The sequence below is a fragment of the Solanum tuberosum genome, unplaced genomic scaffold, assembly GCF_000226075.1.
Source record: "Solanum tuberosum cultivar DM 1-3 516 R44 unplaced genomic scaffold, SolTub_3.0 scf00140, whole genome shotgun sequence".
Lineage (NCBI taxonomy): Eukaryota > Viridiplantae > Streptophyta > Magnoliopsida > Solanales > Solanaceae > Solanum > Solanum tuberosum.
Window position 1 is genome coordinate 499130 of NW_006239064.1, and position 17117 is coordinate 516246.

Below are 17117 nucleotides of genomic sequence, written 5' to 3' on the forward strand. Positions count from 1 at the left end.
AAAAAAGAAGTTTTTTCGATCAAGCATATCACACGAAATATATTTAGTGCAATTTCAATGTAATTGTGAGATACTATACTGAAATGAAATTTATCTTATACACGCAAAAAAGATAACAACAGCAAATTCTCTCATCATAAAAAAATGGAGAAATTAAGTACTAGTAAATTAATTAAAGAACCGACAAATGTATGAAGAAAGGGTCAATTTCACGTGTAGCCAAGTTAGCCAATAATCATGCAACCATGTAAGGTATCTAAATGGAAAGAGGAGCCCCACTCATTACTCATTATTTATTTTATATTATATTATTATATACTATAAAATAAATAAAAATCTTCTTTTCAAGAAAATAATTGATTAATAAGTTTGAAAGTAATGAAAATATCAACCAATCTAATTTTAAGTCTAAATTTGTACCATTAAATGTCTTCGGAATAACGTTATTTATATGAATATTTTTAATTGTGATAGCGAAATATTACTATACAAAACATGTAATATGAAAATTGATTCAATTTTTTTTTTAATTATTATAATATTATTACAGAGGATGACTATTATAATGAAGTCTGATTGTATCTTAATTATTTTTTTTTAAAATAAGTTTTTCATATTTTTAAATGTTAAAAATACTAAAATTAAGTTTACCACTAAAAAGTTTTAAAACACTGAATTAAATTTTTGTGGTTCTTTAAGAATTATATTCTTCATTCCGCTTTATATGATACTATCACTGCTTTTTAGAGACTCAAAACATATTATTGTATTTACGATAACTTCTTTTATATCTTTTGATGTATTTTAAATTATAAAAGATTGTAACTTCTAGTATACTTTTATCTATTTTCTAATTAGGTAACATTTCATTTCATAAGAATAAATAGTGGTATTATTTTTCTTTTTAAAAAATAGGAAATGATATTTAAGAAGTTTAAAATATTTGGACCCAACAATAATACGTGTTTTCAATTGATAGCGTGTTGATTGAGGGACCGCAAGACCTACTTATGAGTTTGAAATTCTCATATTCCACATGTATTGAAAAACATTAAAACCATTTTAACACTATAAAATGTCTTTAAAACGTCTAAGAAAATGGAGAGATCGATGATGAAGTCGCATTGAAATGGGATGGATGAAATCAAAGTTCGTATCCGATATCCTATAAAATAAGAATGTGTCATCAAGATTTAAAAATAAGTTTTATAGAGTGATTTTCATACTTGCTATATTATAGGAGGTAGAGTGTTGGTCAGTCAAGAATTTACACGTTCAAAAGATATATGTCTATGAAGAGGATACTTAGATTAATGCGTGAGCATACTAGGAGAGATAATAATAGGATTGAAAATATGTGGGGCATGGAAAGAGAGAGGTATATCAGTGGTGAACAAAATGGGGAATGCGAGACTGAAATGGTTCGGACATGTAAATAGAAGGAGCACAGATGCACTGATAGGTCTCAGGAGAGACAGAGATATTTCAAGAAAGGATTGAGAAGAGACGATTAGACATGACATGACACGACACATCTTAACTACAGAGGACATGAACCTAAATAAAAGAGTATAGAAGAATTAAAGTAGAAGAATATTAATTAATAGGTGGTACTTGGTAGAGTGATTTCGAAATCATTTGAACCCCACAATAATACGTGTTTATTAATTGAGAGCGTGTTTAATGGTTATGTATGGCCCACGACACCTAATTAGGAGACATTAAACTGTTTTAATTGATTAAAATTATTGGAGGATATTCGTTTGGTTTGGGAAATTTTAGGCAATTTGACATTAATAAAACTTAATAGGAACAAGTTAGCAACCACATATAATAATTTCCATATTTAAAAGTATATATAGCATGTGAAGGTCACTGATTCGAAATTTATTTATATGTAGGAAGGATAGTATGATTCTGTCTGTTTCATTTTACTTGACTCGTGTTGATTTGACATCATCTTTTTAGAAAATATTTATCAAGAGACTATTTTACTAAATTATTCTATTAATTGTGTTTGGAAATCGAAATTTGACTACTATGGGAAGAAAAAATAGTAATACTTTATGTAATTATTTAATGACAAGGATTGATATATTAGAAGAAAAGATAATAAATTTTCTCTTAATTTGTTATAATGAATAAGTAAAAATGATATTTTTAGTATAAGGATCAAATAAAATTAAACGGAAGGAGTACCTTGGGTCTCTTAATTATTGATGAAATCTAATTTTAGTCTTTGTGATATACGATTCATCATATTTTCACCTTCTAGGCTTCGACTTATTAAAATGAGTATTTTTTATCTCTTTATATGGAAAAAATATTATAACTTTTTTAAAAGTATATTATCCTCAAATATAAAATAACAATACAATTCTAACATAATACTTGGGTAATTAAACACTTGAACAATATATTAATAGATCTCAAAAATTATGAATATTCACAGCAGATGAATCGAAGATACACATCTCAAATAATTGAAAATTAGTCATGTTTAGTTCAATATTTTAAAAAGTAAAATAATTCAATAACAAAGGGACTGAAAATGCTAACCACATGTCATCTAATTATATCTCATCATCTTTCTTTTTCTCTACCAAATTTATTTTTAAAAATGGGCTATTTTTCATACCTTATGGTAAAATAATAATAATAATAATAATATGGAATATAATCTTTACATGAACTAATAATAATGTCCCATGTGGGTGCACACATGTACATGTTTCATGGTGAGTTTTTTTTTTTTTTTAATAATAATAAAGAAGGTTCATTGTTTCTTCATTATGTTTTTTGGTATCTGCAATTAGGTGGCATTTGTTTAAAAAAATTGTGGAATAATACGATCGGAAATTCGAATTAGAATATTATAATTCAACACTTCATAACACAATGTCATGAAGTTCGAATTCCACACTTAAACTCTAGCTATGTATTCTGAATTTCAATTTTCGACAATAGATTAAGTCTTTTCTAAATATGTTTTATTTCACTTTGCGACCCAAACATTTGTTTTGATTCTTGCTACCTAGCTAGTGTGATACTAACATTGTATTCAAAGAATTATAAGAGACTAAAATTGTAATAAACCTCTAAACAAGGTTGATGAATATTGAAAAAAATCATGTTATAATGATTATTGATTGACTTTGATGAGACTAAATTAGACTCCCTCTGTTTCATATTAGTTAATCATCTTATTAAAAATAATTGTCTCATATTAATTGTTCACCTTACTAAATCATATATTTATATAAATGAGAACATAGGCCCGCCTACATGCATAGCGCCACCACAAGTAAGAATTTCCTTTTAAATTTATTTATTTTCAAAAATACCCTTCCTCTTTCATGAAAGATATGATTTTTATGAAAAGTTGTGACATTTATGAACAGTTGCGATTTTTATGAAGAGTTGCAACTTTTATGAAAAATTGTGACTTTTATGAAAGGTTGTGACTTTTTTGAAGGGTTGTAACTTTTCCAAAAAGTTATGACATTTCCGATAAGTCACAATAAACATTTGCTCACACTACCCTTTTTGTCTATAAATAGATAGATTTCCTCTCATTTTAAAACAACGAAAATTCTAAACATCTTCTTGTTCTTTTGCACAATTAAATATTCATGTAATTTGCTCTTGTTGAGTGGTTCACTGACGCCATTGTTTTTGTATCAATACGCTTGTGAATAGAATCGTTCTATCCTGAGAGGATCTATTTCTTTAAACCTCGGATACTAGAGGGGAATAATTTCCTTAAGGGGACATTGTGCATTCAGTGGGCTCAATTTTTTCCTTTATGTTTCATTCTATTGTTATAGATCTTGGTATATTTTTTACAGCCAATAATTTATTCTTATGATATTAATTGTTGTTTTTGAGTACATATTTTAAACTTTGTTGTTTATGTTTCTGTAAAGTTATTGTTATAAGTATTTGTTAGTACAGATAAATATTATTTATTTATTAGAAAATTTAATATCTCATGTCGATGTTCATCCAATTTCCCAAAAATATCAAATAGTAACACTTCTTGGAGGCAAAAGGATAAATTATAAAATCAAATTAAAGATGATTGATTGAAGGATAAATGATAAGATGTTATAATTATCATTTTCCTTTATATTATTAATGTTCGTTACTACGTAATCTTGTATGTAAGACAACATAGTGTTTTAGTTTTAATGACTGATAGATTTAAAGTATTATTTTATAAATTTTGTGATATCAAATTTCTTCGCGAGGGTAATTTTACTAGTTAAAAAAATAATACTTAATTTTTTTTTCTATATTATCCTTGCAATTAATTCTTTTTTAAGTGTTAACATTTGTTTATAAAATTCCCAAAATATTTTTTGTGGGGTAAATTAGTAAAATTACCTTTTTATTTATAATTTCTTAATGTGTGTATAGAAAAAAAAAATGATCTACTAATATGGAACAAAAGAAGTGATGACATGAGAACAATAATTGTATATACTTACAATTTCGTGTGTGTAATTGATTGATAATTGACTTTATTGGGATTAATTATGGCATAAAAACAATAATTGTATTCTTGTTATTTTGTCCATGTAATAGGTTGTTGTCTTGTTTTTTTTTATTTGCGGGAAGTCCCATATTGGGGTAAAATGCTCTCTAACAAAAGCAACTTAGCTTCATAATTAAGGGAACTCGAACCCAAGACTTCTTGGTTAAGGATGAAGGAGTACTTACCACTCCACCACACCCATTGTTGTTGTTAAGAGTATTTGTGGTTCGGTTTGGATCGGTTATTGGTTAAAACCAAACTAATTAGTCGATTTTTTAAATTTCTAAAACCTAACCAAACCAAACGAAAAAAATAACCGTTGATTTGGTTATTGACAGTTTGGTTCGGTTTGGTTCTGTTTTTTTGGTTTTTTCGATTTGAAAGTAATAAATTTATGAGGACATACGTATTTGATAGACACAAACACCTTGTACATAAACAATCCACAGAAAAACTATTATTGGTTCAATTAAGCAATACTAGAGTTATCATTACACGAACAAAGTGATTCAATTAAGAGAAAATGTAACTATCTTATGAAAGGTATGGTAGGTAAAGACTAAAGTATTAAATTTTGATAGACTTGGACTTAAGATTGTAATAGTTGATGAGTTAAAATTTAAGTGTTGGGCTTGAGAAAATAGTAAAGTTAAAGACTTAAGTTACTTAAAACTTAACAAAATATTTATATTTTATTTATGAATAATATATAAATAATTATAAAATTTATATATCTAATTTTTTGGTTCGGTTTGATTATTTTTGCAGTTGTTCTGCAGTAAAACCAAAACTAAACCAAATAGTATCGGTTTTCAAAATTTAAAACCAAACCTAACCAAATCAAACCAAATATCAATTTTTTTAATCGATTTGATTCGCATTGCAGTTCAATTTAGTTTTTTAACCATAACCATGAACAACCCTAATTGTTGTCTTGTTGATGACTTTAATGAGATTAATTATGGCATGAAAATAATAATTGTAAATGTTGGCCAAGTAGCATGTTTTCATAGGAAACTCACGACCTTGATTCTGATACCATCATGTCAAAAATTATATATTTAACTAATAGCAACGATACAATTTTATTTCATAACAAAACATTTCAAACAAGCGACAATTTCAATCATGACTTTGGCATGTGCCATCCTTGGCTCATTACAGGAATTTACTATAGTTACCCAATAATGAAATTGAGCTTCAAACTCCCTCACTAGTTCATCCACTTGTATAGATAATTAACATACATATACTCATATCTCCCTATGTCCAAAGAAGCCATCATTACAACAAAAAATCAGTGGCAAGTTACATCTTAAATGGGTGCATTGGGTGGGAAATATTTTTTGGACCTTGACTACAATTTCTATATCAACTTCATAATTAATCTTGATTCTTGATCATCTTCATTCAAAAATTGGTATTATTACTGCATTATTAGCTTTGTGGAAACCCCATTTGTTAGAGAAAACATGGGAAAATCCCTTAGCATGAACCTCCTTTTTGTCCATCCTAAATTCATCTATTCCTCTAGAATTGATTCTTTCTTGTCATCCCACATTTTCAACCTACTCTGAGCTGATTCCACCTGCAATCGAAGACGAATGTAGAATTTATAATCGATAGACTCAGAATGAGTGTAATCTACCCACACACACACACACACACACACGGGTTTTTGGTTTTTTTGGCACGAATTCCCTTATGGATTAAGCCGAAAACAACGAGTTTAGTTGAACCATTGAACCTGCTCTAGATCCGTCTCAATTCATGTTTCGTTCAAGGAAAGGATGCTCACGCGATATTTTTGTATTCTAAGAGCCAGTTCATCTGGATTCGTTGTCTTATATTTGATAATATAACTAGTAAAAAGCATAGATCCTTTTCTAGATTTGTCTGGCATATTAAGGATATCCTCCCTATGACTAACTTACATTTGAACTTCTGTATTTTTCTTTTTCAAACTGCTTTGATATGCGTTAATTGAGTTGAGGGACTTTCGGAAACAGTCTCCCTACCTCCATGAAGTAGGGGTCAGCGTATACTCTACCCTCCTTGGACTCAACCTATGAGATTACACTGGGTATGTTGTTGTTGACTAACTTATATTTGGACTTGATTTCGTAGTTATGCCAACCTTTTCCAAGAAATGATCTTAAAGTAGATAGGTAACGAGATGACTTTATAATAAACATAAGGAGTTTTGTAACCAAATAGTGTTATGGAAAAATGTTGTCTACTTCTAACAGGATGATTACAAGCACTAGAAAAATTAAAGAGTTTTACCTCTTTATTCCAATCAGTTCGAGCGGTGATCCATATTAAAATGATTGTTTGCATCACTGTACCTCCCAGCATTCCTGACCATATTCCCTGTATGCACCAGAGTAATGTTGTTATCTTTTCTATAATGTTACGACTGGGACTAGAAATTTGGTTGTGGAGAATGGTTAAATTACCTTAGCGCCAAGTTTGAAGTAAAAGCCGAGAAGAACACCCAATGGAACTCCGACAATGTAATAGCAGCCTATATTGACATAGGCCACGAAGGCTTGCCATCCACAGCCAACGGCCACACCTTTTAAGATTTATGTACATGAATTTCGTCAGATATGTTAACAAAGCAAGGAGTTGATTTCTCAGATAGTCACTCAAGTAATAGTGACTTTCTAAGATAATAACTATTAGTTGAGTGACCATCGGAGTGTGTTGTTCGTATTCAGACCTAAATACAGAGAAGCACTTAGATAGTTGAATTTGTGTAGTAGTACCACAATTGCCAATTTCATCAATTCCCTAATTAAAAATGTTAACTCTTTTTCTTTAACGAAATCTTTTTCCTCTGTTTGTGCTTCGTTTTTCATTTGTCTTCAATTTGTGTATTTTTGAAGGGTCATTCGTTATTTGATTTATTCAAAGAATGATCAGTTGACTGTGTTGCCTTTAGCGCATGGTCAGAAATCGTCCACTTGACAGTGTTCGACAATCGAGTAATACTATATTAGTATATGGACATATGTTGAGGAACTCGAGTGCCAAAGATCTAAATCTTGCACTGAAACCATAACTCTTCCAATTTGAGGTCATATTGATTCTGTTATGATATGTTCTACACTTATTCCACTACATGTGCAAGAAATTTATCACCAACAGTCCGGGTAACTATTCCATCTCTAGTTCTCTACTTAAAACTCGATATATATGGATCCTAAATCTGATTCAAATTCAATATAGTACCTATGGTCCATAAGAAAAATTGATCTGTTCTCAGTGATCAAACTAGAAAGGAGATTCAAAGAATTGTTTGTGGCAGAAGCAAATCATAAAGTGTATTGTCCACAGTATACTGTACATTTAAAGGGCACAAATCAGAATTCGAACACACCGCGTTTTACTGGGAAGGATTGAACCATGGGAACGAATCACATTTATGTATTATGCCGTTTCAAATAAGGTTTCAAATTGTAAAGAGGATGCTTGATAAACCTCTTACCTGACAAGACGGGCTGAATTCCGTTGAGGATGAGGGAAAGCGCAAGCAATGGACAAAGATCCGAGACAGCTTCAGCCACGACTTCACCTTCAGTGAAGGCATAACTGATGAGATTACGCAATGCAAGAACGATGACTGCAGCAATCATTGAGAGAATGAAAGACCACGATGTAACCACGACAACAGAAAAAGCTGCTGATTTGGGATGCCTTGCTCCTAGTTCATTGCTCACTCTCACACTGTTCATCAGCATGTCACATTTAAGAAAGTCAGAAAAGGATATTCCCCATTTCAATCATAATTATTCTTATAAATACATCTCAAGTTCAGCAATTTGCATGACCATTTCCATATAAACTCAAATAACTTAGTTATTGCATATAAACTTGATGAATGTAAATTTCCAACATGCGTAAAAAAGCTTGGAAGATATCGAGAATAAATAATACACCAACTTTCAGCATCATTACACTTTCATTATATAGTACAAACAAAGTATCACCAGAATTACCAATAAGCAGCAGTCAACATTAATGAAAAGGCATAATACATAGATAGACGCCTCATGGCCTCAACTGGCAACTAAACACTTCATCTCTGAGGATGCTCATCTAGACACCTCAACCCGTCTTCATTGTGTCAATTGAACACTCCAACTTACAAAATGATCATCTAGACACGTCAAGGTAGGGTGCCGACAAGACAAAGTGGGGACAAGCTGAGGTGTCTAGATGTGCATTCTCAAAGTTGGAATGCTCAGTTGTCAATTGAGACCAAGTTGTGGTATCTATCTATGTATTCCGATTCATTTGCAGAAACCAAAAAATAGATTATCTAGTTCAAACGCCAATCTCAAGAAAAGTAACAAAAAATGAGAAAAAGGTTCGTTAAAACGACAACTGACCTTGCTGCTGCATTGAATCCAACTGATATCATGAAGACCCAACCAGAAATTGACATGCTTGAGTTATTCACCACCAAACACAAGGAAAGGCAAAATGGTTAGCAATTGAAAATTTGTAACATAGCTTAGATTCTACAGTTAACAAATAATCAGACTTATATCTAAATAATGAAAGAACCGTCCTTTAAGCAGTACTTTTGCTATACTTCACTGATGTTCATAAGTAGGTTAACTTGACTTTTTGACTAAAAGAGAAGTTAACTTGACTTTCGTAACGGTAAGGATGTATATGAACCACTTTTGTAACAAGGTGTTAACGGTAAGGATGTATATGAACCACTTTTGTAATAAGGTGTATATCAGGCCCTTTTCACTAATATGTATCAAAACTTTTTTGAATCATTTCTTCAAATCACACTAACCACGTGATAACATTATTACATCATCAATATATATAACTTAAATCCTTTTTCAAATATGAACAGTATTGCAATCAAATAAAATGATAAGTATTTATACTCTAGTGGTACAAATTGAGTACACAAATCTAGATAAGTACTAAATAAGCTGAACTGTCAGACCTGAAATTAGGCCTGTTTTTCATATTGTATCTCTATTGCTATACCATTCTTTTTCCAAAAGGATTAAATCATTAGAAAAATTCTGTCTTCACAGAACATGACAAGTTATACATGAAGCAGAAGTTGTTTTTCAAAAATTTAAGTGTTTTTTACTTTTTAATGACAAGATTATCTAAGTTAAATTCATATTTATCAAATAAGTTTAATAGTAATTCTGGAAAATCTTAATAACACAGTTGGTTAGTTAGTCATCTGAAATTTCACTTTATTAGTGAAGTTTTGAATACCCACCTTGTAATCCACCCCATCTATTTTCATCTTATCCCGTGTACCAAACAACTCTGAATGTGTTAGATGAATTGGATTAGACAGAATAACTAAAAGCATGACTCTAACTTTTGTGTGGGCTCAAACTCAAAGCAGTAGGTCTAAAGCTTTTTCTTCATGCAATCATTTAAAAAGTTTTCTCCACTATTGTTTGGTTAAAGAAAAAATGGATCTAAAAGTCTATTTTCACAATTTGCAATCAGACCAAACGTAGTTCAGGTAGATATTTTACACTACTATTTAACATGTTATGACAATTGACAAGTTACTTTATCATTTGTTTTGGATTACCAAATTAAACAAGATTACATATAATTACTTTTCAAATGATTTAATTATGTAAATATTTTCTACGTCAAATATAGAAGAAAAAAACGCCACGTTAAGAAGGAAAAGACGAAAAAGAGGATAAGCGCAATCAAAAAGATACTTATCGTGAAACTTGATAAAATTAACATGCATTTTTAACTTGTGTTTGGACATGCGATATGAAGTCATCATCTCAAATCAGCCTTTGGATATGTGATTTCATATTACAATTTAGAATTTCAATTTTTTTTAAATGTAAAACTTGACTCATAAATTAATATTTTATAAAAAAAGACTCATCATTTTAAATTTTATATAAAAAGACTCATGCTCAGCTCTACACCATATGAAAAGATTTGACAACTCAATCTTTATAAGATTATATATATTTAAAAATTTGTAAATACGAATATTTATTTATAAAAGGGACACTGAGATATGTTATTTATCAATGTAGCACCGTAGAATATTTTGATATCTTGTTTATTAACTATGATTTACTCATTTGGTAAAATTGTATAAAAATTGGAGTAAAAGATCATGAACGTAAATATTCAAGAGTTTAAGTTTCTCCAATTGGACTGTATAAGAATTGGATTTTACAATCTTACTAAATATATATTTTAAAAAATACTTTTAAAAATAAACATAGGGAAAAAATAGTAAAACAAGCAAATCTACTCAAATTTAATGGGAAGGGATACAATTTTAATGGGAATGGAATCTGAGAAAGAGTAAAAAGACCATTAAATTTACTTGTTTTACCTTCTTTCTTCTTTTTGATTAATTTATACTTTATATTAAAAGAATTTTTTTACATATTTAGTAACTCTTTAATTTCATCATTCTACGTGATTTATTTAAAATTATAAAATTCAAAAAATGTTTTGGTACAATATCTCTGTCTCTTACAACTCTATTTCTTATCAACCTAATAGTTTGTTTGGTCAAGCTTTTGCAACAATTAAAGTGTTTGTTTGTTTTTTCAAAAAATGCTTATTTTTAAAAAGTAAGGCATTTAGCCAAAATTTTGGAAGAAAATAAACGAATAGCAGAAGTTGTTAATTGACAAGCTAAAAAAGTTATCTTTTTGAAAAGCATGTACTACACTTAGAACACTTTTTTAAAATTCAATTAAACACTAATTGGCGCTCAAAAATGTTTTCTAAATATATTGGTCAAACACAAATCGTTTCTCGCAAAAATAATTGCTATCCAAAATAATTGGCAGGGAGTTTTGTTCTTACCAAATAGAAAGAGCATCCAAAGCCACTTCAGGATTTTCAAGCAAGCCAGCAAGCAACACCACAATCTGAAAGTACCAAGTCTCCAAGCACAGCATCACTGCCGAGGCCGCCGATAGCTTGAAGAACTCCGGCAAGCCGGTAAACGCCATCCAACTGAACCCTTTCCATGTCTGTTTACACTTGTCACTCTTCACAATGTACACAAATTGGCCTATAACAATTATCCACCATGACAAACTCAACACTAATGACGCCCCAAGTAATCCGAGCCCGATCTTAAAAATCACCACCCAGCTCAACCCCAAATGCAACACTAACGTTGCAGCGGAGATGTAGGCACTCGGGGCTACAATGCTCTGAGCTTGAAGGAATTTCTGAATCGGAAAATTAATGGCGTAGGCAAATATCTGAGGGATTAAACCGTACACAAATAACGCTGCTGCTGCTGCAATTCTCTCAGTTTGGCCTAGAAATATTAGAATCGGCTTGCAGAAAATGTACATTATGGTGAGTAAAATTCCTGTTAGAGTTAACAGAACTGTCGATCTTTGAAGATAAACTCCAAGCATATCGTATTTCTTTGCCCCAAATGCTTGACCACATAGTGTTTCCACTGCACTTCCCATGCCCAACTGCCATTTACAAACATACGAACATAAATTACGAGAAATCTTAGTAACTTAGTTGATTGACTATATGAACTTTCACATAATTGATGAAAGTTTGACTCCCCACCTTACGGAAAATTTTAGCTTCACATAATTGATGAAAGTTTGACACCCCGCCTTATGGGAAATCTTAGTTTATAATTGATGAAAGTTGGACTCCCCACCTTATGGGAAATCTTAGTAGCTCGACTACATGAACTTTCATGATGAAAGTTTGACTCCCCACCTTACGGAAAATCTTACTAGCTCAGTTGATTGACTACCTGAACTTTAACATTATCTCTTCCCCTAATCCCAATTTTCGAGAAAAAACATATTTCACGAAATAGTACAATTTCACCTAAAATTAGAATATAACTCTGATTACTCCAAAATTTGTTCGAACTCAATAACTTTTGCACATATGCTGTATTTTTATTAAGAAATTCATAAACTATATATAAATATGTGATTGTGAATCGAGTATACGAACTCATAAACTTCGAATTGTGAATCCGCCTATATTTCTTCCTATTTTCATCAAAAAAAAATTCAGAATAACTTCAATTTTCTCAGTCAGACAATATATCAAACATGTTATCTGCATTAACGAAAACCATACCATAAGACCATAAGCAAAGACTTGAATCCCAGTATTTCCAAGTGAAGCAGCAGCAAGCTCAAGATTACCCAAGTGACCGGAGAATATCTGAGTAGACATAGACATGATGTAATTAATCATGTAAACCATAACCGCTGGAGCAGCAAGGAAGAAGAGGAACTTCATTTCGATCCATGTCGCTAATCGGAGTTTACTCCAGAGAGGTATTTCAGTGTCCAATAGCACAGTTTCGAGCTCGTTGCTTGATTCGAAATTGTGAGTTTCGGATAATTGTGGTGATAATGATGTTACATTGTTTTGTAGAAATGGCCGGTAAATGTCGTTTTCCGGCGAAGCCATGAATTCCGGTGACTGAGGAAAGAGGATAAAGTTGGGGAAAAAAACTTAGAATGTTGTAATATTAGTGAGTGTGTATATATAGAAGGAAAAAATAAACAAACGTCAGCGCTTATGTGATTCACATTTTTGGAATATAAAAACAGTATGTGTCGTGGTGGAGACAGAATTTTCACGAATAAATTCAAAACATAAAAAAGCAATATTCAATGGAATTTTTTTTTAACAAATTCAACATCTAATTCCTTCGTTCCTAATTAAATGTCGTCTTTACTAAAAATAAATTTTCTTTAATATTCTCTTTATTCATATTTATACGTCCATACTAAAGATATATGTTCTTTAATACTTGTCATTTCAATTTTCATAAAATCAATACATAAATAGCAATATTCTTCCTATTTTATTATTGAGAGTTATTAGGCTTGAAAGTATAAATTTGATCTAATATAGAAAAACTAAATAATTAATTTATGTTCATTCGTCAATTTTATTAATTAAAATAAATTAATTTATATTCATTTATTGAAAAATTAATTTCAACTGAATACTAAATAAAATATGATAAACCTACTTAATTTCTTAAAGAACGTGAAATTGAAAATAATGATATATAAATAGAAATTGGAGTGTTGAATTTTGCTATTCCGATGTAGTCGGAGTTTCCAATTTGGCTACATAAACCAAATTCAAACTTGGTGTCCTTAATTAATTGGTCATTTTCTTTATAATTATCGATAGAATTTTTATAAATTAAAATAGTCTAAAGTCAGTATTTTAATGATTAGTTGTCACAAATTTATATGATAGTGAAGATGTCACATCAGCAGAACAGCAGTCTTTATCTATCAACTATGCAGTTTAAGTCTATATTTTATTGATTACGTCGTCACAAATTTATATGATATAATTTTAAATTTTGAGAATTAAATAATAAATAAATTATTATTTATATGTTATTTAAATTGTTAAGTTTTTATTTGTAGTATTTCTTTTATGTAATTTTCGAAATATAAATTATTTATGAAAAACCTTAAAGATTGTATTTATGTATTATGATCAGAATTTTTTAAAAAAAATCTAAACTCTTGAAATATGAACTTTATTATATAAGTTAAGACGAAAAAAAACAATAGAATTAAAAAATTTGTTTAGGTGAAATGGACTTTAAAATTTGCTAAAATAAATTCAAATTAATCAATCACAAAGTAAATGACAGATATTAAATTAAAAAATCAAGAAAAAAAAATGAGAAAGTGATAGGACAGAGGAGTAAAAATTTATGGCAGGCTAGCATTAATGGTTGTTCCAAGGACAAAGTTATTAAAGTGTGTTTTTCTATTCTTCTTTTAACTACTCCCTTGGTTTCTATTTAATAAAGGGAAAAAAGATAAATATATCCTCAAACTATCGTAAATGATATACAGATACTCTTCGTTATACTTTTGGGATATTGGTGTCTCTGCCGTCCAAAACTAGAGCATATATGTCATCCACTCTAACGGAAGACTAAATAGGGACATGTGGGACAATTTTATCTGTCGATTCGATATTTAATAAATATCGGATGGGTGGATAAGATTATGACACTTGTATGTCTGTTAGTATAAATGGTATATATGCTCTAGTTTTTTGACAGCAAGGACACTAATTTCCCCAAAAATATGACAGAGAGTATATGCATATCATTTACAATAGTTTGGAGATATATCTGTCTTTTTTCCCTTTAATAAATATGTTACTCCCTCTGTCCAACAATAGTTGTTCACTATTGACTTGGCACACCCCTTAAGAAACTATAAATAGAAGGATAATTTTACTATATCACCCTTTGAATATAATAAATACAATGCCTTGAAAAATGTAATAGAGAAATTACTATAATTAATGATAAGGGTAAATTAGGAACTAAGTGTAAAATTATCCATGAATTTCATAAAGTGGACAAGTATTGTTGGACATCTATTTTTAGTATAGTGGACAAGTATTGTTGGACGGAGGGAGTATTATTTTAGAGTTCACATGCATTAAGAAATAAAGCAAGTTTACTATTCCCTCCGTTCCTTTTTATGTGTCATATTTTTAGATTGCACTTGCATTAAGAAATTAAGTAATTTTACCCTTCTACCCTTATTTAATGTTTTCTTAATTCAACTTTTCAATAGATGATGAATATGCTAGATTTCAAAAATTAAAATACATTTGGATGACTATTTAAATTTTTTAGTTTATTTTCAAAATCAGATTTTATAAAATAGTGAATGGAGAGATTAATTAATCAATGTATGAAATACTCCAATGTATATTAATTACTTATTAGTTTTTCTAGGTTGGTCAAAGTATATATTTTCAAGACTAATTAACTACTCTATTAAGGGTATAATAGGAAGAATATGGTGATTTATGCATTGATTTTATGAAATGACAAATATTATGGTCCAATATTTTATAGAAAGGGATGACATATAAAAAGAAACTGAGGGAGTATTTCATCCTTATTTAATACTTCTTCTGTCCCTAATCACTAGTCCACTTTTGAATTGACACACCTATTAAGAAAACAATGATTGACATAGTCAGTTTATCGTTTTACCCCTATTAATTATGAAGTGGATTGGTTAAAAATTTACGATTTTCAAGAAGTTCTACATTTTCTAAAATTAATTAATTGAGAGTATAATAGGTAGAAAAATTGTCCTTTCTGGATTTGTCAAAATGGACAAGTAAAAAAGAAAAATTCGACGAGTAATTATGGACAAATGGAGTATTTTTTTGAAGTTAAGTTGTCAATCAATGAACATGAATTAATTTATTTTGATTAATTAATTTGACTAATAGACATAAATTATTTACTTAGTTTTTCTATGTTATAGTCAAATGTATATTTTCAAGGCTAATAACTCATAAGGATAAAATAGGAAGAATAGTGTCATTTATGCATTGATTTTGTGACAAATAAAAATGAATATCTATTTTAGGAAAAAAAATAACAAATAAAAGTGAATGAAGAATATATATTACTTTACTCTTATTTAGAAATGAGACTTGTAAGGACTAACACTGCATTATTACTCTTGTACAACATGCATAGAATTTTGTACATTAACTTTTGACTGCATTAAATTAGTTGTACAACGTGCAAAAAGAATTGTACATTAACTTTTATAAATGACAATTACAAGGACTAACATTGCAATTATTATTATTACTCATTACTTACAAGGACTAACATTGCAATTATTATTATTACTCATTACTTACAAGGACTAACATTGCAATTATTATTATTACTCATTACTTACAAGGACTAACATTGCAATTATTATTATTACTCATTACTTACAAGGACTAACATTGCAATTATTATTATTACTCATTACTTACAAGGACTAACATTGCAATTATTATTATTACTCATTACTTACAAGGACTAACATTGCAATTATTATTATTACTCATTACTTACAAGGACTAACATTGCAATTATTATTATTACTCATTACTTACAAGGACTAACATTGCAATTATTATTATTACTCATTACTTACAAGGACTAACATTGCAATTATTATTATTACTCATTACTTACAAGGACTAACATTGCAATTATTATTATTACTCATTACTTACAAGGACTAACATTGCAATTATTATTATTACTCATTACTTACAAGGACTAACATTGCAATTATTATTATTACTCATTACTTACAAGGACTAACATTGCAATTATTATTATTACTCATTACTTACAAGTTAAAATTCAAGATACCATGTGCAAATTTTCGGTCAAACTTAAACTATTTGATTCTCGAAAAATAAAAAGTGTCACATCAAATGGAACAGACGGAGGATAACTCTCAATTAAATTTATTTCAGTTTTTATTTTCCATTTTTAACATAATTTTTCAAGTTGGATTTCTAGGAATTGTATTGTAGACCCATTTAGATTTTACCCTTTTGTTTTAAATTCAAAACAACCCTAAAAAACAAATGGTGATTACAGACAACAAAATTTCAATAATAAAGAAATTTGAACGATAAATTCTTCACTATCAGATGACAAAATTTGAAAACCATTAAAAAGAAAAAATGTATAACCATACAGAGATTT

General features: G+C 29.5%; 1 protein-coding gene across 1 annotated transcript; it reads right to left on the bottom strand.

Annotated features, from left to right (window-relative positions):
- Positions 1 to 5603: 5603 nt before the first annotated feature.
- LOC102589030 (protein DETOXIFICATION 40) lies at positions 5604 to 13065 on the bottom strand. Its single transcript, XM_006351899.2, has 7 exons — positions 12668 to 13065; positions 11399 to 12030; positions 8935 to 8991; positions 8031 to 8269; positions 6997 to 7115; positions 6824 to 6910; positions 5604 to 6125 (listed from the first exon to the last, which is right to left on the bottom strand). Exons 1-7 carry the CDS (start codon positions 13004 to 13006, stop codon positions 6060 to 6062), a joined length of 1539 nt encoding a protein of 512 aa, XP_006351961.1. The 5' UTR covers positions 13007 to 13065; the 3' UTR covers positions 5604 to 6059.
- Between the last annotated feature and the right edge of the window lie 4052 nt (positions 13066 to 17117).

Bases quoted from the DNA above. Each gene is read 5' to 3' on its own strand.
- LOC102589030 (XM_006351899.2), bottom strand. From the start codon at position 13,006: ATGGCTTCGCCGGAAAACGACATTTACCGGCCATTTCTACAAAACAAT. The intron at 12,031-12,667 runs GTATGGTTTTCG...TGTAAATGGCAG, and splicing joins TCTTTGCTTATGGTCTTATG to TTGGGCATGGGAAGTGCAGT. The intron at 8,992-11,398 runs GTAAGAACAAAA...GAATAACTCAAG, and splicing joins TTGGATGCTCTTTCTATTTG to CATGTCAATTTCTGGTTGGG.